Here is a 23,891-nt window from a genome sequence, read left to right as displayed (position 1 = left end):
CTACTAAATCCATTTGGTCTAGTGCTTCATTTAGAGTCTCTGTTTCCTCATAGCAGAAAGATTTTTCAAGCATCTTTGAGAGAATTGAATATCTTTGAGAGAGATAAACAGGCTGAAGTCATCCTTAATAATGTCATTAATATAAGTAATAATATTACCAATATAAAATATTTATTCACTGCTCATTTGTGCCAACCAGGTGCCAAACATGTGATACACATAATCTCATTTATTCATGTCAATGTCCTTTAGCCAAAGATCATTAGGAACCCTTATCACAAAACAAGTTGGTTTTATTACTTGTTAGATGGAGGGAAGACACACACTGTGGAGAAGCATAAGCTGTCTCCATAAGAGGGTGCTGGAAGGAGTATATTAATAGGATTTCTACTTTAGTTGGGTGATTGGGGGAAGGATCTAGAAAAGCAGGGGTTCACTTCAGATTGGATGTTGTCAGAAAACAGAGGTAATTTTATGGTTGGATATCTCAATAAATCTGCTTATGGGAAGGGGAGCCTAGAACAAGAATAAAGCTGCAGTTGGTAAAGAAGTAGCCGTTAAACATTTCAGCTGAGAGAGACGGTGTTTGGTATTTTGTGGGTGGCACACTGACTTTGTTTTTGTCAGTGCTTAGACAAAATTGTGACATGGCCTTATTTTGTCTCATTTCATCATGATCTCAGAGTAACCTTGCCTGCATTTAGTATTCTGTGAGATTGTTTAGGTCTAATAGAGGAATAACAGAGCCTAGCTCTGAGTGCCAGGTCAGCTCTAGCAAAGGTCAGCCTGCCTTCCTTCCTTTCTTGTTTCCTTCCTTTTTCCTTTTTTCTTCATTTCTTTCTCATCCAACGTGCTGTATACCATGAGACAAGTATTATGAAATAACTCATGCTCTGAGAGTTTATGTGGCTACTAAGTGGACATTCTCAGTCCCTGAAGCTTTGCTGCCTCCCCCAGCCCTGGAAAAAGGAAAGCAATCTATGAAGCAATAAACATCTCAGTCTTGGACCCAGTGACCTTTGCCTTCGTTCTTATCACAAGTTCACTACCAGCCTCTGATTTCTAATTACATAAAGTACACAAAGAGGAAGTTAATAGCTATGCCTTAAAGCATCTGGTCAACTCTGTCAAAGCTAGCAAAGATCAGAATCCAGATTCATGTCCTGTACTACACTGGCAAATCGCGGAAAGAAAAAATATTTAGATCAGAGTGGTCTCTGTTAACAAGAAAAAGTAGTCAGTGCTGTGGCATTTTGCTTCCCGACAGCACCCCTGGAATTCTGAGACACTTCTATACAGGCACAGATTTTCCCCAGAAAATACATGGGGTGTAACTGAATCATATGTGCAGACACATGCATTTCAGGTCAAAAGTTCAGACTGATGTGCTGATAAATTTAGAAAACACTGAGAATCCGAATAAAAGCAACTGTAGGGACTCATCTGGGACTCGTACTGGACAGCGTTAGAATATACCAGAAAACGAGGGCAACGCCACAGGCATTTCCACTGAACGCAGCATGTAAGGGATCCACGAAATCCCCTCCCCCGGCCCCTTTGTGCTGTTCCCGCCAGCGCAGCAGCCGGCCTGCTATATAGCCCGCTGCCCGCGTCCCCTGAGCTCGCACGTGTCACCAGCCATGGGCAAGGTGAGAGGGACACACGTTAAATTAAAACACAAAACAGAAAAGAAACCTCTATACAAGATCTATTGGGAGCAGATGATTTAATTCGGAATTCTTCTTCCTTTACAGATCACCTTCTACGAGGACCGCGGCTTCCAGGGCCGCTGCTTCGAGTGCAGCAGCGACCACCCCAACCTGCAGCCCTACTTGAGCCGCTGCGGCTCCATCCGCGTGGACAGCGGCTGCTGGATGCTGTATGAGCGCCCCAACTTCCAGGGCCCCCAGTACTTCCTGCGGCGCGGCGACTACTCGGACCACCAGCAGTGGATGGGCCTGAGCGACTCGGTCCGCTCCTGCCGCCTCATCCCCCCAGTGAGTGTGGCTTGGTGGCCATCGCGCTGCCTAAGGGGTCTCACAGTATTACTGAGGGGGGTTAGGGCGAAGGAGGGCTTCACCCAAGGATTAAGTGGGCTTCAGATACTTGCCTAAGCCAGATAGATACCCGCACAAAAACAGCACTGAATATATGGAAGAATTCACCTAGGGAAAAAGACCATTTTATTTTTAATGTTTGCTACCAATAGGTGAATCAAAAGTTGTCTAACAAATGTAATAACATAGTGGATATAAAACAAAACTTGCAAATGGAAAATTGATTGGACATAAGGAGGCAGTATTTCTAATAAATAAATGTTTACCTATGGTAAAAGAATTGATTATGAACAAAAAATGTTCTACTGTAGACTAGTAAATATTGAAAACTCTATTGTTAGTATAGACTATCCAAAGGCAATGTTCAACTTTGGAAAAAGTAATTGGTCTTAATTTGGAAAATTAGTTGAATTATGATTTCAAGGGACTAAATCAATTTTCACTGAAGTATGTGATTTTTAAAATTTTACTTTAGTGGAAAATGTATATGTATATACGTTTGGGAGATCATACTCAGATCAAAAGAATACTAGTCAAAAAACTTTATATTTTTCCTCTAATATTGGTTTAACGCCTAGGAATCAAGGAATTTGGTAATTGAGAGTTAAGAAAACAAGATATTTGAGCTCTCAGAGGACTCAAACCCAGACTTTGGATCTCTTTAAAACTACATCTCCTAGATAAGAAATAGAAAGCAAGTATGCAAATATTTGTTAATGCTAGTAGGACACAGATCCATACACAGCATTCACAGTCATCTTAGAGGCTCAGCTTTTTACAGACAGTCCTGCCCCAACCCACCAAGTTCACCTGTTGTCCTGTTGCTTCTGCTCCTTCTGCTTCTTCTCTGTCTGGACCAAGCAGATGGGCTCCCACAGGCTGCGGCTCTATGAGAGAGAGGACCACAAAGGCCACATGATGGAGCTGAGCGAGGACTGCTCCTGCATCCAGGACCGCTTCCACCTGGGTGAGGTCCGCTCCCTGCAGGTGCTGGAGGGCTGCTGGGTCCTCTACGAGATGCCCAACTACCAAGGGCGGCAGTACCTGCTGAGGCCCCAAGAGTACAGGCGCTACCACGACTGGGGGGCGGGGGATGCCAAGGCTGGCTCTTTGCGGAGGGTGGTGGATTTATACTAAATAGGTCCACATTTTCTCAGTTTGGAACCTAATAAAGTATTTAGTCTGTATTGTTGGCAATTACTGGCTTCTGTTTTTCTTTCATTGTGTGCCAATTAATTCACCAGTAAAAACTCCCTGGTAAAGGAAGCATTTATGGAGTCCTTTGAATGAAGAGTGAATAAGTAGGAAGGGGTCTGCTCTAGAAGGTAGACTAAGTCTTGCCGGGGTTCAGAAGTGGGAGTGGAGAGAGGAGGTAGCTTATCTACGAATGCAAGGCGGGTCAACAGAGAAATGGGACAGGTGCCTTCGGTCTCTGCTTTGAGGAACAACATTCCTTTTGACACAAGAGATGGTTGGAGGTCACAGAGGGTCAGTGATGAGTGGTGAAGAAAAACCCACTTGGCAAAAAGACTGACTATACTATATAAGGAATTATAGTTTTGTTCATTTTTAAGCACAGTATTATGTAACTGATGCCAGGGCTGTCATTGGCCATTGTCAAACTTTTGGTCTCAGTTACAGACCCTCCTTCCTATTCTAAAATGGCTTCCAGTTGGGGTGCACCTCTTGGCCAGTACAGCTGCTGGTCCAAATATTGCATGAAGAGCAGAAACTGCATAGTTGTACATGACATCCAGCTAATATAAATGAATGAATGAGATACACATTCATATTTTAAATAGATTTGCATGATATAGTGTACCACAAACATAAAAATTCTTTTACTACAATAAAGCAGTCTCGAATTTAAAGGCACATTGAAGAAAGCCAAAATGGAATCATGCTGTATATATTAGTCTACAACTTGCTTTTAACATGTGGTATGATATGGATATATATCTAGGTTATTACTTTATTCTGTTAAACAGCAACATTGTATGCCATTGTTTGGAGGTCCCCTAGGTTATTTCACCATTTATCTGTTGGTGACTGGGCTTTTCCAATGTTAATTTTGCAAACAAGCTGCAAAGAATATTGCATATATACCTTTATCTGCACATGTCATAATTATTGGAGGATAGAGACCTAGAAATGAGACTGCCTGCTCATACCACAAAATATTTTTTTTATTTAAGACTCTGCCCAATTATTACCACCAGAGATCATAACTTCTCTGAGTTAGGATCTTCACTATTTATTGAGCACCTAGTATAGGCCTGCCAAATGTGACACTGGGGATGCAAAAACAATCAAAACAAACAAATGAAAGGCATTATCCCTACCACCACAGAGCTTTATAAAAAAATACTAAATATTAACACTAAATAATAAGTATATAATCACCCTTTAGAGTCAAGTACTGCCCAAGTACTAAATAATACTTATGCAATCACTTTTGTTTATTGAGTACTTTTGCTTAGAGAAGAGTTTTAAAGTCTTCCTATAACAAACTATTAGGGGAAATAAATAGAATATATGTATTTACATATTTCTCATGAGATGTGTTTCTATTCCTTGACATTTGGGGAGGCAGAAGTGTTTTCTTGGTAGGACATACACGTTTAACACTTCCTTTTATACACCTAACTTTTCTGTGACACTTTTCCCCCCTGTTTTGGGAAAGCATCTCCAATGAAAATAGTTTCCTGCAAATAGAAAAAAAGCTGACCTTGCCACAACAGACAGAAGGTTGCACAGGAAGGAGTAGCCACTTCTGCCTTTGTCCTTTTGCTGGGGAACTGGAGGTTAGAAAGAAGCTGGTCACCATTTCCCTACCACTTCCTCCTCTAGCTGTCTTCCTTTCTTCTTACTGCTCCGTTCACTACCTCCCTCTGTCTTCTACCTTTCTGCCCCTTTATTCCTTTGTCTCACTTACTGGTCTTGGGGTAAAAGCAAAATGAATTCTCCAATGTCCCTCCCATGCTTTGGGAGACATTTTAACAATGACCCAGAGCTACAAAACTTTCTTGTTTCTTGTGCTAAAAGTGCTTGGGACTCACATATAAATCTTCTAAGGAAGAGAAATTCTAATAACAATCCAAACATTTAGTAAATGACTTCTTTTCACTCTTTCCCTCATGCAAAATCACAATGAGCTTGCAATCCAACATGAAATGGCCATTTTCTTCTTTGGAATTCCAAAAGGGAATTGGGAGGAACCAGCTTCCAATCACTTTTTATGATCAGTTTGTGCCTTTACTTTAGTAAAGGGCTTTGAGAATAATAAAGATTGATGACAGTGGAGGCAGACAAGCATGGATATACTTGAGTAATACTACTTCAGTTAAAATGAAAATGTCACCTGACAAAGAAGAGTATGACAGTTTTATAGTAAAACTGTATTTAATGAAGAACATTGATTTTCCAGTTTTGTTGAGATATAATTTACATACAGCACCATACAAGTACTAAATGTACAGCATAATGATTTGGCTTACATATAAGAAACATTATTTTGAAGGTGAAAAATTTAGCTTGATCCAAATAGCTTATATACGAGATAAACTAAGCCTATTATTTCATGTGGAAAAAAAAAACACTGAGATTGAGCTAAATTAAATAACATGCCCCAAGTCCCCTAGTTAGAAGGAGCAAGGATGAGATCAGGTTTGTCTAATGTTCTTAACTGTTATGCTGGCCTTAATGTGGGGGTTCAATGGAGGAATAATTTTTGAAACAACCCTAAGACAAGATTTTGAAGCATTATAACAAACAAATTCCCCATAAAAATGCTCACCATATTTTTTTATATTCTTTAAATCAAGTAGTTCTTATAGAACTCAATTACAATAAAAACACACAAAAATATTCAAACACTTGGAGGCTGAATAGTATGTTATTAAACAACAAATGGGTTACTAACGAGATCAAGGAAGAAATTAAAAACTTTCTGGAAACCAATGAAAACAAACACACAACAACACAAAATGATATGGGACACAGCAAAAGCAGTCCTGAGAGGGAAGTTCTAGCACTACAGGCCTACCTCAAGAAACAAAAAAATTTCCTAATTGACTTTCTAACCCTACAACTTAAAGAACTAGAAAGTAAACAAAAAGAAAAACCCAGAGCTAGTAGGAGGAAGGAAATAGTAAAGGTCAGAGCAGAAATAAATGACATAGAGATAAAAAAAAAAAAAAAATTTCAAAAGATCAATGAAACAAAAAAAACTGGTTCTTTGAAAAGATAAACAAGATCGATGGACCTTTAGCCAGACTCACCAAGAAACAAAAAGAGAGAAACCAAATAAAATCAGAAACGAAAGAGGAGAAGTAACAACTGACACCACAGAAATACAAAGGATCATCGAAACATACTATGAACAATTATACGCCAACAAATTGGACAATCTAGGAGAAATGGGCAAATTTCTAGAAACACACAGCCTCCCAAAACTGAACCAGGAAGAGATAGAAAACTTGAACAGATCAATAACAACAAAGGGAAATGAAGATGTAATTAAGAAACTCCCAGCAAACAAAAGCCCAGGCCCGGATGACTTCATGGGGGAGTTTTACCAAACATTCTAAGAAGAGCTAATACCCATTCTCCTCAAACTATTCAAAAAAATCCAAGAAGACGGAATACTTTCAAACTCATTTTATGATGCCAGCATAATCCTAATTCCAAAACCAGATAAAAAACACTACAAAGAAAGAAAACTACAGGCCAATATCCCTGATAAACATAGATGCCAAAATTCTTAACAAAATATTAGCAAATCAGATCCAGCAATATATCAAAAAAATTATTGACCATGACCAAATGGGATTCATCCCAGTGAAGCAAGGATGGTACAATATTCTCAAATCAATAGATGTGATACATCACATAAACAAAATGAACTATATGATCATATCAATAGATGCTGGAAAAGCATTTGACAAAATCCAGCACCCATTTCTGATAAAAACGCTCAGCATTGTGGGAATAGAGGGATCATATCTCAACATAATAAAAACCATATTTAAAAAACCTACAGCCAACAATGGGCAAAACCTAAAAGCATTCCCCTTAAGAATGGGAACACGACAGGGATGCCCACTCTCACCAATCTTATTCAACATAATACTGGAAGTCCTGGCCACATCAATTAGACCTGAAGAAAAAATAAAGGGGATCCAAATTGGAAAGGAGGAAGTGAAGCTGTCATTATTTGCAGATGACATGATATTGTACATAGAAAACTCTAAAGACTCCATCAAAAATCCACTAGACTTAACAAATGAATTTGATAAAGTAGCAGAATACAAAATTAACGTCAAGAAATGTGATGGCATTCTTATACACCAATAATAAACTCATATAAATAGAAACTAAAAAAGCAATCCCATTTACCATCGCAGCCAAAAAATTAAGATACCGAAGAATAAACCTAACCAAAGAAGTAAAGGACCTCTTCATAGAAAACTACAGGTCATTGAAAAAAGAAATAGAGGAAGATATAAAAAAGTGGAAGCACATACCTTGTTCATGGATTGGAAGAATTAACATCATTAAAATGTCCATACTACCCAAAGCAATCTACAGAATCAATGCAATCCCCATCAAAATACCAATGACATATTTCACAGAACTAGAACAAATACTCCAAAAGTTTATATGGAACCAAAAAAGACCCCGAATAGCCACAGCAACCTTAAAAAAAAGAACAAAGTAGGAGGGATCACATTATCAGATATCAGGTTATACTACAAAGACACTGTAATCAAAACAGCCTGGTACTGGCACAAGAACAGGCAGATAGATCAATGGAACAGAACAGAGAACCCGGAAATTGACCTAAGACAATATGCTCAATTAATATTTGACAAAGGTGGCAAGCGCATACAGTGGAGTCAAGACAGTCTCTTCAAGCTGGTTTTTCGAAAAGATAAACAAGATTGATGGACCCTTAGCTAGACTCACCAAGAAACAAAGAGAGAGAACCCAAATACACAAAATCAGAAATGAAAGAGGAGACGTAACAACCAACACCACGGAAATACAAAAGATCATTAACAACTACTATGAACAACTATATGGCAACAAATTCGACAATCTAAGTGAAATGGACAAATTTCTAGAAACACACAGTCTCCCAAAACTATTCCTGGAAGAGATAGAAAACTTGAACAGACCAATAACAACTAAGGAAATTGAAGAGGTAATCAAGACTCTCCCAGGAAACAAAAGCCCAGGCCCAGATGGCTTCACGGGGGAGTTTTACCGAACATTCAAAAAAGAACTAACACCCATTCTCCTCAAACTATTTCAAAAAATTCAAGAAGAAGGAAGACTTCCAAACACGTTCTATGAGGCCAGCATAATTCTAATTCCAAAACCAGAAAAAGACACTACGAAGAAAGAAAACTACAGGCCAATATCCCTGATGAACATAGACGCCAAAATCCTGAACAAAATATTAGCAAATCGGATCCAGAAATACATCAAAACAATTATTCACCATGACCATGTGGGATTCATTCCAGGGATGCAAGGCTGGTACAATATTCCCAAATCAATAAATGTGATACACCACATAAACAAAATGAAGGATTAAAACCACATGATCATATCAATAGATGCTGTAAAAGCATTCGACAAAATCTAGCATCCATTTCTGATAAAAACGCTCAGCAATGTAGGAATAGAGGGATCATATCTCAACATAATAAAGGCCATATATGAAAGACCTACAGCCAACATCATACTCAATGGACAGAAACTAAAAACATTTCCATTAAGAACAGGAACAAGACAGGGATGTCCACTTTCGCCACTCTTATTTAACATTGTACTGGAAGTCTTAGCCACAACAATCAGACATGAAGAAAAAATAAAAGGGATCCAAATTGGAAAGGAGGAAGTGAAACTATCATTATTTACAGATGACATGATATTATACATAGAAAACCCTAAAGACTCCATCAAAAATCTACTAGACTTAATAAATGAATTTGGCAAAGTAGCAGGATACAAAATTAACGTCAAGAAATTGACGGCATTCTTGTACACCAATGATGAACTCACAGAAAGAGAAACTGAAAAAACAATCCCATTTACCATCGCTCCAAAAAAATTACGATACCTAGGAATAAACTTTACCAAAGAAGTAAAGGACCTATTTGCAGAAAACTACAGGTCATTGAAAAAAGAAATAGAGGAAGATATAAAAAAGTGGAAGCACATACCCTGTTCATGGATTGGAAGAATTAACATCATTAAAATGTCCATACTACCCAAAGCAATCTATAGATTCAATGCAATCCCCATCAAAATACCAACGACATATTTCATAGAACTAGAACAAATACTTCAAAAGTTCATATGGAACCAAAAAAGACCCCGAATAGCCACAGCAATCTTGAAAAAGAAGGACAAAGTAGGTGGGATCACAATACCAGATATCAGGTTATACTACAAAGCGACTGTAACCAAAACAGCCTGGTACTGGCACAAGAACAGGCATATAGACCAGTGGAACAGAACTGAAAACCCAGAAGTGGAACCAAGGCAACACGCTCAATTAATATTTGACAAAGGTGGCAAGAGCATACAGTGGAGTAAAGACAGCCTCTTTAATAAATGGTGTTGGGAAAATTGGACAGCTACATGCAAAAAAATGAAACTAGACCATCAACTTACACCATACACAAAAATAAACTCAAAATGGATAAAAGACTTAAACGTGACCCATGAATCCATAGAAATTCTAGAAGAAAATGTAGGCAACAAAATTTCGGACATCATACGGAGCAGAATTTTCACTGATACATCACCTAAGGCAACAGAAATAAAGGAGAAAATGAACACATGGGACTACATCAAACTAAAAAGCTTCTGCATAGCAAAAGAAACAATCATCAAAATGGAAAGGCAACCCACTGTATGGGAGAACATCATTGCCAATGATGTATCAGATAAGGGATTAATTTCCAATATATACAGAGTGCTCATACAACTCAACAAAAGGAAGACAAAGAACCCAATTAAAAAATGGGCAGAGGAGCTGAATAGACACCTCTCCAAACAGGACATACAAAGGCCAAAAGACATATGAAGAAATGCTCAACATCACTAATCATCAGAGAGATGCAAATTAAAACAACAATGAGGTATCACCTCACACCTGTCAGAATGGCCGCCATCAACAAATCATCAAACAACAAGTGTTGGCGAGGGTGTGGAGAAAAGGGGACTCTAATACACTGCTGGTGGGAATGCAGACTGGTGCAGCCGCTATGGAAAACAATATGGTGCTACCTCAAAAAATTAAAAATTGAACTTCCATTTGACCCAGTGATCCCACTGCTGGGAATATACCCTAAGAAGCCTGAAACACCAATCAGGAAGAATATATGTACCCCCATGTTCATAGCAGCACTATTTACAATAGCTAAGATCTGGAAACAGCCCAAGTGTCCACCAGTAGACGAAAGGATAAAAAAGCGGTGGTACATATACACAATGGAGTACTATGCAGCGGTATGAAAGAAAGATCTCTTATCCTTTGAGACGACATGGAGGGACCTGGAAAGTATTATCCTAAGTGAAAGAAGCCAAGCAGAAAAAGACAAATACCACATGATCTCACTTATATACGGAATATAATGAACATAAAAGTCTGAGGAATACAGTAGACCCAGAAACATGGAAGTAGGGCACAGACTGACATCCCTCAGAAGAGGCGGTGGGGGTGTGTGGGGGTGGGAAGAGATAAACCACAGAACTTATATGCATGTATGCATGACCAATGGACATGAACAATTAAGTCGGGGACGGGGGGGAGGTGGGGTGGGGTGGGGGGTGCCAATGGGGTAAAAAGGTAAAATATCTGTAACAAAAAAATAAATAAACAATTCATAAAAAAAAAAAAAAGACAGTCTCTTCAATAAATGGTATTGGGCCCTGCCAGTTTGGCTCAGCGGTTAAAGCGTCGGCCTGCGGTCCTGAGAGACCCGGGTTCGGTTCCCGCTAGGGGCATGTACCTCGGTTGCAGTTTGTCCCTGGCTCTGGTCAGTCGTGCGGGTGGCAGCGACTCAATGTGTCCCTTTCACACCGATGTTTCTCTCTCTCTCTCTCTCTCTCTCTCTGTTCCTCTCTCTCCCTCCCACTCTACCTGAACAAAAAATGGAAAAATGTCCTCGGGTGAGGATTAAAAAATAAATAAATAAATAAATAAATAAATGGTGTTGGGCCCTGGCCGGTTTGGCTCAGCAGTTAGAGTGTCAGCCTGCAGTCCAGAGAGACCTGGGTTTGGTTCCCACTAGGGGCATGTGCCTTGGTTGCAGTTTGTCCCCGGCCCTGGTTGGGTTGTGCAGGTGGCAGCCACTCAATGTGTTCCTTTCACGTCAATGTTTCTCTCTCTCTCTCTCTCTCTCTCTCTCTCTTCCACTCTCTCCCTCCCACTGTATCTGAACAAAAATGGAAAAAATGTCCTTGGGTGAGAATAAAAAAAATAAAGTAAAAAATAAATGGCGTTGGAAAAATTGGACAGCTACTTAAAAAAAAAAAATGAAGCTAGACCACCAACTTACACCATACACAAAAATAAACTCAAAATGGATAAAAGACTTAAATGTAACTCATGAATCCATAAAAATTCTAGAAGAAAATGTAGGCAACAAAATTTCAGACATCATACAGAGCAGAATTTTTACTGATACCACACCTAAGGCAAGAGAAACAAAGGAAAAAATGAACACATGGGACTACATCAAACTAAAAAGCTTTTGCACAGCAAAAAAAACAATCATCAAAATGGAAAGGCAACCCACTGTATAGGAGAGCATAACTGCCAATGATACATCAGATAAGGGATTAATTGCCAAAATATACAGAGTACTCATACAATTCAACAAAAGGAAGACAAAGAACCCAATTAAAAAATGGGCAGAGGAGCTGAATAGACACCTCTCCAAACAGGACATACAAATGGCCAAGAGACATATAAAGAAATGCTCAACATCACTAATCATCAGAGAAATGCAAATTAAAACAACAATGAGGTATCACCTCACACCTGTCAGAATGGCCGCCATCAACAAATCATCAAACAACAAGTGTTGGCGAGGGTGTGGAGAAAAGGGGACTCTAATACACTGCTGGTGGGAATGCAGAGTGGTTGAAGCCACTATGGAAGACAATATGGTGTTACCTCAAAAAGTTAAAAATTGAACTTCCATTTGTCCCAGTGATCCCACTTCTAGGAATATACCCTAAGAAGCCTGAGACACTAATCAGGAAGAATATATGCACCTCTATGTTCATAGCAGCACTATTTACAGTAGCCAAGATCTGGAAACAATCCAAGTGTCCATCAGTAGATGAGTGGATAAAAAATCTGTGGTACACATATACAATGGAGTATTATGCAGCTGTAAGAAAGAAAGGTCTCTTATCATTTGAGATGACATGGAGGAACCTGGGAAGTATTATGCTAAGCGAAACAAGCCAAGCAGAGAAAGACAAATATCACATGATCTCATTTATTTGTGGAATACAATGAACTAAACAAACTGATGAACAAAATTGACTCAGAGACATAGAGGCAGGGTATAGAGAGGGTGTTGGGGGGAAAGAGATAAACCACAGAACTTATGTGCATGTATGCATAACCAATGGGCATAGACAACAAAGCTGGGGATAGGGCAGCTTGGAAGGGGAGGAGGGTGTCAATAGGAGAAAAAGGAGAAACATCTGTAACAAAAACAAATTAATAAAAACAATTTAAAAAAATAGTGTAGATTTTCCAGACCAATTTTTTTAAAAAATAGAGACCAACACAGAATCACCAATTTTAATTATGCCAAGGACATTTAAAATTAAAAACAAAACAACAAAAACGTAAATTTAAGCACCATCTATTTGTACATTATTTTATAAAAGAAAAAAACATTTACAAAAGGAGATTTTTCCCTGGCAGGTATGGCTTAGTTGGTTGGGTGTCCTACTGTGCACCAAAAGGTTGCTGGTTCAGTTCCTAGTCAGGACACATGCCAGGGTTGCAGGAGGCAGTGATTCAATGTTTCATTCTCACATCGATGCTTCTCTCCCTCTCCCTCTCCCTTCTTCTCCCTCTAAAAATCAGTAAATAAAAATAAACAAAAGAAGATTTTTAACTCCAAAATGCACAAGCTCCTACTGAAGTATGGCTCAGACCAAGAAAGAACACTTGAGAATTTTGATGTATAATTGTTTTTTGTTTTTGTTTTGTTTTTTCATTTGGTAAAAACTGACAGAAACTGAGTAGAATTTGAAAATTCCTGTTTGAGGTTGCCGCTCAATGCCTTCAGAGGCCAGGGAGATCGTGTAAATAAGTGAAACAACCTTCTATAAGAGAGCAGGGAGTAATGGGGAGTGTGGTGAATTGTGGAAAGTGAACCAACCTAAAATATTACCCCCAAAAAATATTTAAACACTGTGTCAACCAAATAAAACATATCTCCAGGTCCACAGTCCTCAGGGCTGCCAGTTCTCATTTCCATGCTGGTGTGAAAACTGGGAAGAGCCCCCAACAATGGACATCAGTATTCCCCAATGGATCTAACCGGATGAAATTCCCTGGTTGCACGGTAAGCCCACAGAACCTAACCATGGAGCCTGGGGAAGTGAGGAGAGGAAACCTAACATTGACTAACGTTAAATTTTCTTTGCATCCGAGTGAAATAAATAAGACTTGGATTCATAAAATATGTCGAGTTATAGAAAATAAGAAAGTGCTATTTCTCATATACTTCATTTTGATTCCTTGTCAAGGGCACATATCTCAGTTGTAAGTTTGATCCTGGCCCTGGTCCGGGTAGTGTGGAAGGCAGCCAATCCATGTATCTCTCACATCGATGTTTCTTTCTCTCCGCCCCATCCCCCTTCCACTCTATCCAAAAATCAATGAAAAAGATATCCTTGGGTGAGGATTGGAAAAAAAAAAAGAGTAAAAAAAAAAAATGATGTTTTATAATTTTTAGATTCTGGCTCTTTGTTTTGCAGTATGTAAACATAAGTAACTTTGAAAACACATGCCTTTACATAGTGAATAAAAGAACTGAACTCATCATATTGTACATAGTTGGTGTTTAATTCATAAATCTAGACTTACAAAGATTTATGACCCAAGTCAGGACAAAGTATTTCCAAGAGACAACACAGGATTGTGAACAATTCTTTGAGCACAAAAGAGGCTAAAGGCATGTCATCTTCCACTCCAGGGCTCTTTCCAGCCCATCAAACCATCCACTTCCGGGCCAGTAAATCCAAGTCTCCCTAGAGTCCCAGCTTCTAGATAGTCCCTGCTCCCTCCCCCCACACCATTTCAGCCAGAGCTCTTTGTCTTCGTGCAGTAATTTCCTCTGAGTCAAAAGCATTGTGTCCTCTTGTTCCCAGAGAACCAAGGTGCATCTAGATCCTTCCAGATAGTGTTTCTTAGAAATTTGCTTTTATTGTATAACCTAAGAGGGCATCTTTTTGTTTGTTTGTTTTAAATTTTTTTCTTATACTTAGAAAGTTCCCTTTTACTTCTTTCTGAGATTAAGCATTTTAAAGCTAATCTCCCTGTTGACTCACAATTAGCGAAGATAAAACATCTAATCCTCCGTCTACTTCCAGGCGTGACTGCCACCGAATCAGAACCAGAACCAGACCAAATCCAGAAGATCTGTGCTTGCTGTGTTTTTGTTTGTTTGTTTGCTTACCATACTGAAAGTTTGAAATTCTGCGAACTCCCTTGGTCAACATTCCAATTTCTTACACCCTTTAATGAGGAAGTTCTCTTAAAGGACTAATTTGAACATTTTAACATTCAGTTAAGGACATTTTCTTCCTAGTGACAATTAGTATTCGACATTGTGACACGTAAGTAATATGATCGTTCTTGCCAGTTCCTTTACATTTACCATATTCAGGCCCTGCCTTTTTTGCTCCCCCACTTACACTTCTTTGTTTTCCCCCAACCTATACAAAAAACAGTGTATATTATATATCAAGTGGCTGAAGCTCTACTTCTATTAATTATTAGACAATGTCCCAAACGACCTTTTTCCCCATACAGTCTCAATAGCATCAACCAAAGATAGCAACCGAATGCTCCAGAGAGAACGGGACCAAACCCCACAATAAGCCCCGTGGACTAAGGCAGCAAAGAGAAAAGAGAACCGGCAAGTCCTCTCCTCCCCCGGGCCCCCTTTGTGCTGTTCCCGCCAGCGCAGCAGCCGGCCTGCCATATAGCCCGCTGCCCGCCCCCCTGAGCTCGCACGTGTCACCAGCCATGGGCAAGGTGAGCCCAGCGCCCAGGCCGACAGGGCCCCGGCAGACGCGGCCGGGCCCAGGTCTCTGACCTCTCGTTCCCTTCCTTGCAGATCACCTTCTACGAGGACCGCGGCTTCCAGGGCCGCCACTTCGAGTGCAGCAGCGACCACCCCAACCTGCAGCCCTACTTGAGCCGCTGCGGCTCCATCCGCGTGGACAGCGGCTGCTGGATGCTGTATGAGCGCCCCAACTTCCAGGGCCCCCAGTACTTCCTGCGGCGCGGCGACTACCCCGACCACCAGCAGTGGATGGGCCTGAGCGACTCGGTGGGCTCCTGCCGCCTCATCCCCCACGTGAGTCCGGCACATCAGGAATGGGCCCCGTGTGGGCACATGGATGGTTTCAAAGCAAAAGTTAAACATTTGGAGTAGTGATTATTAAGGATAACTGAGAGTTTGGACAAAAGATAAGCTATGACAGATTCGTTCAATATCGTTTTACCTGAACAGAAGCAAAGTGTTACCCAGGTACAAATTAATCAACACATACTTATTTGAGCAAGAACGTGTTGGCTCCCCTGGGCATGGAAAAGATAGAGGTCCTGTCCTGGCATCATTTACAATGGAGTGGTAGAAAAACCACTTATATCTAATAGAAGAATAATTAAGTGCTACAATATATGGTATTCATGAACACAGGAGTTGAAAAGGAAACTTTTACAAAGGTCATTTTTTACAAACTTTTTGCTCTCTGCTTGCATATTTTAATTTTCCCCAACCAATATAAAAAAAAAAGTACTCTCTTAATGGTAAACAACACAGAACTTTTATACATGTATCATATATATTTTATTAATGTATTCTAAAGCACTAAGAAAATTAGTTCTTAGGCTTATGGTTTTTTCTTCCCTATTTTTCTTCATTCTATTCATTAATTATTAAATATGGATCAATTATTGTCTAAGAGACTTAAGGTGTTTAACGCCGCTTTCAACAGACATATCCAAGCCCTTAGTGATCTTTCCAAGATTTATTTTAAACTCAATGCAAGGTCATTCATTTTATAAACTGACTTTATTGTTCAAACATGTGTGTTTGAAAAATTAAAAATACTTCTTCAAAACAGCAGAAATAGCAATAAGCTGTTAAAGGTTTGGATTTCTCTGCGGGCTTAGTGTGATTGGCATGGTCAGTAGTTTGTCCTGGGAAACATTTGAATATAAAAAGTGAGATTTCGCCCTGGCCAGTTTGGCTCCTCAGTTAGAGTGTAGGCCTTCGGTTCCCGTTGGGGGCGCATACCTCGGTTGCAGTTTGTCCCCAGCCCTGGATGGGTCGTGCGGGTAGCAGCCACTCAATGTGTCCTTTTCACGTTGATGTTTCTCTCTCTCTCTCTTTCCCACTCTATCTGAACAAAAAATGGAAAAATGTCCTCGGGTGAGGATAAAAAAAAAGTGAGATTTCCCTTTAAATTCCTAAGTCACACTTTGTGATCTTGAAACAGTGCTGAATCTCCACCTTGGAAAATGGGGAGTGTAGAAATATTCAGAATTAATTAATTTTCACCATTTATTTCAAAATGTCTCAAGCTGGTCTCCATTATATTGGACTGCATGAATGTGTTGGAGTCATTTCATGGTTTGCTTTCCTTCTCTTTCCATCTCTGGATGGGCCAGGCTGGCTCCCACAGGATCCGACTTTATGAGCGGGAGGATTACCGCGGCCAGATGGGGGAGCTCACTGAGGACTGCTCCTCTCTCCAGGACCGCTTCCACTTCCCCCAGATCCACTCCTGCAGTGTGCTGGAGGGCTGCTGGGTCCTCTACGAGATGCCCAGCTACCGGGGGCGGCAGTACCTGCTGAGGCCCGGGGACTACAGGCGCTACCACGACTGGGGGGCCATGGATGCCAGAGTGGGCTCTCTGAGAAGGGCCACGGATTTCTATTGAAATAAGTTCTTTATCATTTCTCGGTCTGGAAACTAATAAAATATTTTCTGTGCGTTTCTGGCACTGATTTGCTTGTGTTTTTCCTTTTGTGTTACTTTTATTTTGTTATTTACACACACACGAGATGTAAATAGAAACCAAGATTTATGATCCATATAGGTCACAAAGGAAATCTTCACAATAGAAATATGCCTTCATAGTAAGCAGAACTTTATAGCTTGCAAAACACTTTCATAATACATTATCTCATTTGATTCTCTGGCTGGCCTTTAACCAAATTGCTGCTTCAAACCAGATTATTAGAAATCTGTTCAGATTTCAGTTTTTCCTTAAGGAGTGAGGATCTGAAAGCCGAGGTTCAGAGATAGATAATGTAACTATTTCTTAAATCAGGGATTCTGAAGTTGGGTACCGCATTGGGTTTTAGAAAATGTCTGAATCCCCTAAATTGTATGTAAAGTCAAGTTCACAAATCTCTGGCAGAGTTCCTTGATGTGATGCTGAGGTGATCACGTGAAAGTCTCTGGACATTGGAATGTAAGTGGAGGGTGCTGGTGGGGAGGAAGACGAGATGGCTCTGGAGAAACGTTTGCCTTTCTGATGAAAGGAAGTGGTAAGAGGTGACAAGTATGATGCAAATGCCACAATTTCAGGAATGCTGGCCTTGATGTGGTCAAGCTCCTGAACCAATGTCTATTAGTCAGGGTTCTTCAGAGAAATAGAACCAATGGGATATATAAAGAGAGATATATGAGGATAGTTATTATAGGAATTGGCTCATGTCATTATGGAGTCTCATGACCTACAAGCTGGAGAGCTAGGAAAGCAGGTGGAATAATTCAGGCTGAGTCCAAAGGTCTGAAAACCAAGAGCTTCGTGTCTGAAGGCAGGAGAAGATGGATGTTTCAGCTCAAGCAGAGAGAATAAATTCCTCCTTCCTCCACCTTTTTTGTCCTATTTAAGCCTTCAACAGATTGGATGATGCACTGGTAAGGCCAACCTTTGTTACCCAGTCTAAGGATCCAAAGGCTAATCCCTCCAGGAAACGTGCTCATAGACACACCCTAAGCCATGTTTTACCAGCTGTCTGGGCATCCCTTAGCCCAGCCAAATTGACACCCAAAATTAATGAACACACATTGCCAGCAATCTTTTACCTTCAGACTTCTTGTAACCAGAATGAAATGTGTTTATGCCACTGTAATTGCATGTTCTGTTACGTGTAATTCAAAACACATTTCTAGGTAGTACAGAGTACATGTGAATTTTTCTAAGGTGACTGTTTAGAAATTTATTCAGAGTCTCAAAAAATTCCTAATGGAAAATGCCGAGAGAGAGAGAGGAGGAGGAGGAGGGAGGGAGGGAAAGAGGAATTAGGAAAGGAAGCCACTATGAATTCATATGATGTGTGACATATTTTAGACCTGAATATCATCTACCCTAGATAACTCATTTTAGGTAAGGGAAATTTTTATGTCAAATTTTACATAAAATTCAAATGTCAAACAGTTAATGATAGAAGTGACCTTGGAATCCAGAACTCACGGCTCAGAGACCAGTGATTTTCCATTATGGGATCAGGAAGATTCTTGTCAGAGTAATGACAACACTTGCTTAGAGATTCTTACCATGAGATCATTGTGAACAACCAACCAGGAATTGAATTACATGTATAAGATAATGCAAAGCTGCATTCTCTTTCTGTAATTATGCACACACCCACACACAGTTACACACATACAAATAAGAACCATCTACATACACCATGTGTGTCTGTTTGTTACTGTATTATGTGTATAAGATTATAGGACAATAAGGCACTGTACTCACTTATACTGGCCCTCTCCTGCCTCTTGTTCTGTCTTACTTGTGCTCCCATGGCTAGAGTTCTAGAGAGGAAGACTGATGACTATGTATGTGCTCAGAGACTGATCTGGTCATTCATGTCCCTAATTAAACCTTTGACGCTTCTCCAGTGCTTACAGGGAAATACTCTACTTCCTTCAAGAACCAGTTCCCAGCCTGTTTAATTCATCTTGTTACCTAACCCCAGTTGTCCCTACTCCCACCTCACTTGAGTCCTCCAAGCAAACCAACTGCACTTTATGTGTGTGTGCCTCACCAGGCTACTCTTCCCTACCTTCTTCCTGGTGAGCTTCTCACCCTCCAAAGCTTGATCAAAATTCACCCCCAACCCTTCCCCCAAAATAGATCTGAATCAGTTAGGATACACTAGACTGAACGTGGCAGAAAGCCCCTGTCAAATGGGCAAACAGTGTGGAAATCTATTAGCTCTCATGACAGGAAGTTCTAGAATGGCACTGAATTTAGGGATGGTTGATTCAGCAGTTCCACGACATCTTTAGGGTCCCAGGTTTTGTCTGTCCACCATATTTAGCAGCTGCATCATCCAGAAGCTGGTGTCCCTGAAAACAATAGGCAAGTTGCTAACTGCAACTGGAACAATATACAATTGTGCCGAGATCACAAGTTCCCAGGATTAAAGAGGACCTTGAAATATTGTCAGGTTCTTAAGTGTAAGCTTTGGAGATGTAAAGAAATTAGAATAAAATAAATAAAGGGTGAAAGAGTGAGGAAGCCCAAGAAGGGAAAGATACTAATAGGGGGAAAAAGTGTTTAATGTTAATTATATTATTCTTTTAATTCATTATAAAGTAAGACGATAAGAAATTTAAAATAAACATTGTTTTAAATGTTTAATTCATTTTTAATCCCTAGGATTCACCTCATTTTAATGTTTTCTTACAAATACAGTATAATTATCAAAATCAAGAAGTAATATTGAAAAAATTAATATTCAGTTTTTTCTTGTTGCCCATGAAATATGTTTTAAATTTTGGGAAAATATACATAACATAAAATGCACCATTATAACCATTATTATTATTATTTTTTATCCTCACCCAAGGACATTTTTGCATTTATCTTCAGACAGAGAGGGAGAAAGAGAGAGAGAGAAACATTGATGCGAGAGAAACACATCGACTGGTTGCCACCTGCATGACTTCAACTGGGCTGGGGATGAACTGCAACCAAGGTATGTGCCCTTATTCGGAACTGAACCCAGGACTCTCTGGTCCACGGGCCGACGCTCTAACTGCTGAGCCAAACTGGCCAGGGCCATGTTAACCATTATTAACTGTACAGTTCAGTGACATAAAGAACATTTACACTGTTGTGCAATCATCAGCACTACCCACACACCCAGAGCTTTCTAACCATCCCAAACTCCTTGCCCATTCAACGATCACTCCCCATTCTCACGCCCCTGGTTTCCGCCATCCCACTCTCTGGATTCCTAAATCTGACTGTTCTCAACACCTCAAATAAATGGAGTTATATAGTGTTTGTCCTTCTGTGTCTGGCTTATTTCACGTAAAACAATGTTTCCAAGGTCTGCCTATATTACAACATTTATCAGAATTGCCTTCCTTTTTAAGACTGAATAATGTTCTATTTCATGCCTATATTACATTTTGTTTTACATTCATTCCTCAATTGGTATTTGAGTTGTTTCCATCTTTTGGCTACTGTAAATAATGCTGCCATAAACAGTGGTGTACAAATGTCTTTTCAAGTCTTTGCTTTACATTCTTTTGGGTATATACCTAGAAGTAGAGTTGTTGGATTCTATGGTAACTCAATGTTTAATTTTTTGAGAAATGCAGTCTTTCACAGTGATTGTACCCTTTTAAATTCCCACCAGCAATGTGCAAGGTTTCCAACTGTTCCACATACTAACGCTTGTTATTTCCTATTTTGTTTTGGGTTTTGTTTTTGTTGTTTTAAATAATAGCCATTCTAATGGTGTGAAGTAGTATCTCATTATAGTTTTTTTGTTTTGTTTTAATCCTCACCCGAGGATATTTTTTCATTGATTTTTTTTCAGATAGAGTGGAAGAGAGGGAGGGAGACACAGAGAGAGAGAGAGAGAGAGAGAGAGAGAGAGAGAGACACATTAATGTGAGAGAGACACATCGATTGATTGCCTCCCCACATGACCCCAACCAGGGCTGGGTATCTAGCCCCAACCAAGGTGTGTGCCCTAGACCAGGAATTAAACCCATGACTCTTTGGTCTCCAGGAATATGCTCTAACTGCTGAGCCAAACTGGCCAGGGCCTCATAATAATTTTGATGCATTTCTCTAATAATTAGTGATATTGAGCCTCTTTTCATGTGCTTATTGGCCATTTGAGAACCTGTCTACTCAAGTTGGTTTTTAATTGAGCTTTAATTTGATTTTTGTTGTTGCTGAGTTGTAGAAGTTCTTTAATATGATTTGCAAATATTTTCTCCCATTTCACAGGTTCCTTTTATATTCTGTTGACAGTCTCCTTTGATGCACAAAAGATTTAACAGGGTGGGGCAAAAGTAGACTTACAGTTGTTCTTATGGAAAATAAAACAATAATTAATAAATAATAATTTAAGAATAAACTGGTCTTTTACTTTTTTTTTAGACTTCAGTTAACTTTATTTTTTAAAAGTGAAATGCTTCCATAATATGAAAAGATACAGAAAATAAAATTAACCTATGTTAATTTTAAGCTAAGAAACAAAAAACATGAATACAGTTCAACCTCCCCAGTGATATTCTCTTTTATGTTGTTGATGGTAGTTTTTGCTTTGTTTATTAAATTTATTTATTTATTTTTGTTACAGATGTTTCTCCTTTTTCCCTCTTTGACTCCCTCTTCCCCACTCCCCACACCCATCCCCCCACCTTCACCATATTGTTGTCTGTGCCCATTGGTTATGCATATATGCATATTAGTTCTTTGGCTTATCTCTTCCTCCCCTTCCCTCTCCCTGCCTCCCCACCCCCCACCTGAGGTTTGTCAGTCTATTTCCTACTTCCATGTCTCTGGATCTATTTTGTTTATCAGCTTATTTTGTTATTATATTCCACAAATAAGTGAGATCATGTGATATTTGTCTTTCTCTGATTGGTTTATTTTGTTTAACATAATACTCTCCAGGTCCCTCCATGTCCTCTCAAAAGATAAGAGATCTTTCTTTCTTATAGCTGCATAGTACTCCATTGTGTAAATGTTCTACAGCTTTTTCTATCCACTCGTCTACTGATGGACCCTTGGGCTGTTTCCAGATCTTAGCTATTGTAAATAGTGCTGCTATGAACATAGGGGTGCATATATTCTTCCTGATTGTTGTTTCAAGCTTTTTAGAATATGCTCCTAATTGGGATCACTGGGTCAAATGGTAGTTCCATTTTGAATTTTTTGAGGAAACACCATATTGTTTTCCACAGTGGCTGCACCAGTCTGCATTCCCACCAGCAGTGTACTGAAGTATCCTTTTCTCCACACCCTCACCAGCACTTGTTATTTGAGGATTTGTTGATGGCAACCATTCTGGCAGGTGAGATGTTATCTTATAGTCATTTCAATTTGCATCTCTCTGATGATTAGTGACAATGAGCATTTTTTCATATGTTTCTTGGCCATTTATGTGTCCTATTTGAAGAAGTGTTTATTCAGGTCCTCTGCCCATTTTTTAATTGGATTGTTCATCTTCCTCTTGTTGAGTTGTATGAGCACTCTATATATTATGGAAATTAACCCCTTATCTGATGTATCATTGGCAAATATGGTCTCCCATACAGTGGGTTCCCTTTTCATTTTGATGCTGGTTTCTTTTGCTCTGCAGAAGCTTTTTAGTTTGATGTAGTCCCATTTATTAATTTTTTCCTTTGTTTCTTTTGCCCTAGGTGATGTATTGGTGAAAATTCTGCTATGTGTGATGTTTAAGATTTTGCTGCCTACATTTTCTTCTAGGATTTTCATGGTTTCATGAATGATGTTTAAGTCTTTTATCCACTTTGAGTTTATTCTTGTGTATGGTGTAAGTTGTTGGTCTAGTTTCATTTTTTTGCATGCTGTCCAATTTTCCCAACATCATTTATTGAAGAGACTGTCTTTACTCCATTGTAAGCTCTTGTCCCCTTTGTCAAATATTAACTGAGTATAATGTCTTGGGTCTATTTCTGGGTTCTCTGTTCTGTTCCATTGATCTATATGCCTGTTCTTGTGCCAGTACCAGGCTGTTTTGATTAAAGGCTTTTTAGTATAACCTGATATCCGGAATTGTAATCTCTCCAACTTTGTTCTTCTTTTTGAAGATTGCTGTGGATATTTGGAATCTTTTTTGGTTCCATATAAACTTTTAGAGTGTTTGTTCTAGTTCTGTGAAATATGTCATTGGTATTTTGATGGGGATTGCATTGAATCTATAGATTGCTTTGGGTAGTATGGACATTTTAATGATGTTAATTCTTCCAATCCATGAACATGGTATATGCTTCAACTTTTTAATATCTTCTGCTATTTCTTTTTTCAATGTCCTGTAGTTTTCTGAGAACAGGTCTTTTGTTTCCTTGGTTAAGTTTATTTCTAGGTATCTTAATTTTTTTTATTGCAATGATAAATGGGATTGATTTTTTAGTTTCTCTTTGTGTGTGTTCATTATTGGTGTATAAAAATGAAACACTGTGTTTCTTGTACTCACAACAGTATACTTAGTTTAGCTTACCCTATATTTTGATGAAGTCCAATTTATCTATTGC

At 39.3% G+C, this 23,891-nt stretch overlaps 2 protein-coding genes across 2 annotated transcripts; both read left to right on the top strand.

Moving 5' to 3' along the window:
* Positions 1-1,598: 1,598 nt before the first annotated feature.
* Positions 1,599-3,246, top strand: LOC118625442 (gamma-crystallin C). The gene is made up of 3 exons (XM_036254438.1): positions 1,599-1,649; positions 1,755-1,997; positions 2,922-3,246. Exons 1-3 carry the CDS (start codon positions 1,641-1,643, stop codon positions 3,192-3,194), a joined length of 525 nt encoding a protein of 174 aa, XP_036110331.1. The 5' UTR covers positions 1,599-1,640; the 3' UTR covers positions 3,195-3,246.
* A 12,108-nt stretch (positions 3,247-15,354) lies between these two features.
* Positions 15,355-17,349, top strand: LOC118625461 (gamma-crystallin D). Its single transcript, XM_036254498.1, has 3 exons — positions 15,355-15,369; positions 15,452-15,694; positions 17,014-17,349. The coding sequence occupies exons 1-3, from the start codon at positions 15,361-15,363 to the stop codon at positions 17,284-17,286; spliced, it is 525 nt and encodes a 174-aa protein (XP_036110391.1). The 5' UTR covers positions 15,355-15,360; the 3' UTR covers positions 17,287-17,349.
* The last annotated feature ends 6,542 nt before the right edge of the window (positions 17,350-23,891 follow it).

This window comes from Molossus molossus, unplaced genomic scaffold, assembly GCF_014108415.1.
Source record: "Molossus molossus isolate mMolMol1 unplaced genomic scaffold, mMolMol1.p scaffold_m16_p_11, whole genome shotgun sequence".
Lineage (NCBI taxonomy): Eukaryota > Metazoa > Chordata > Mammalia > Chiroptera > Molossidae > Molossus > Molossus molossus.
Note: the sequence above shows the minus strand (reverse complement) of the source record. Positions and strands in the feature narration are given on the sequence as shown.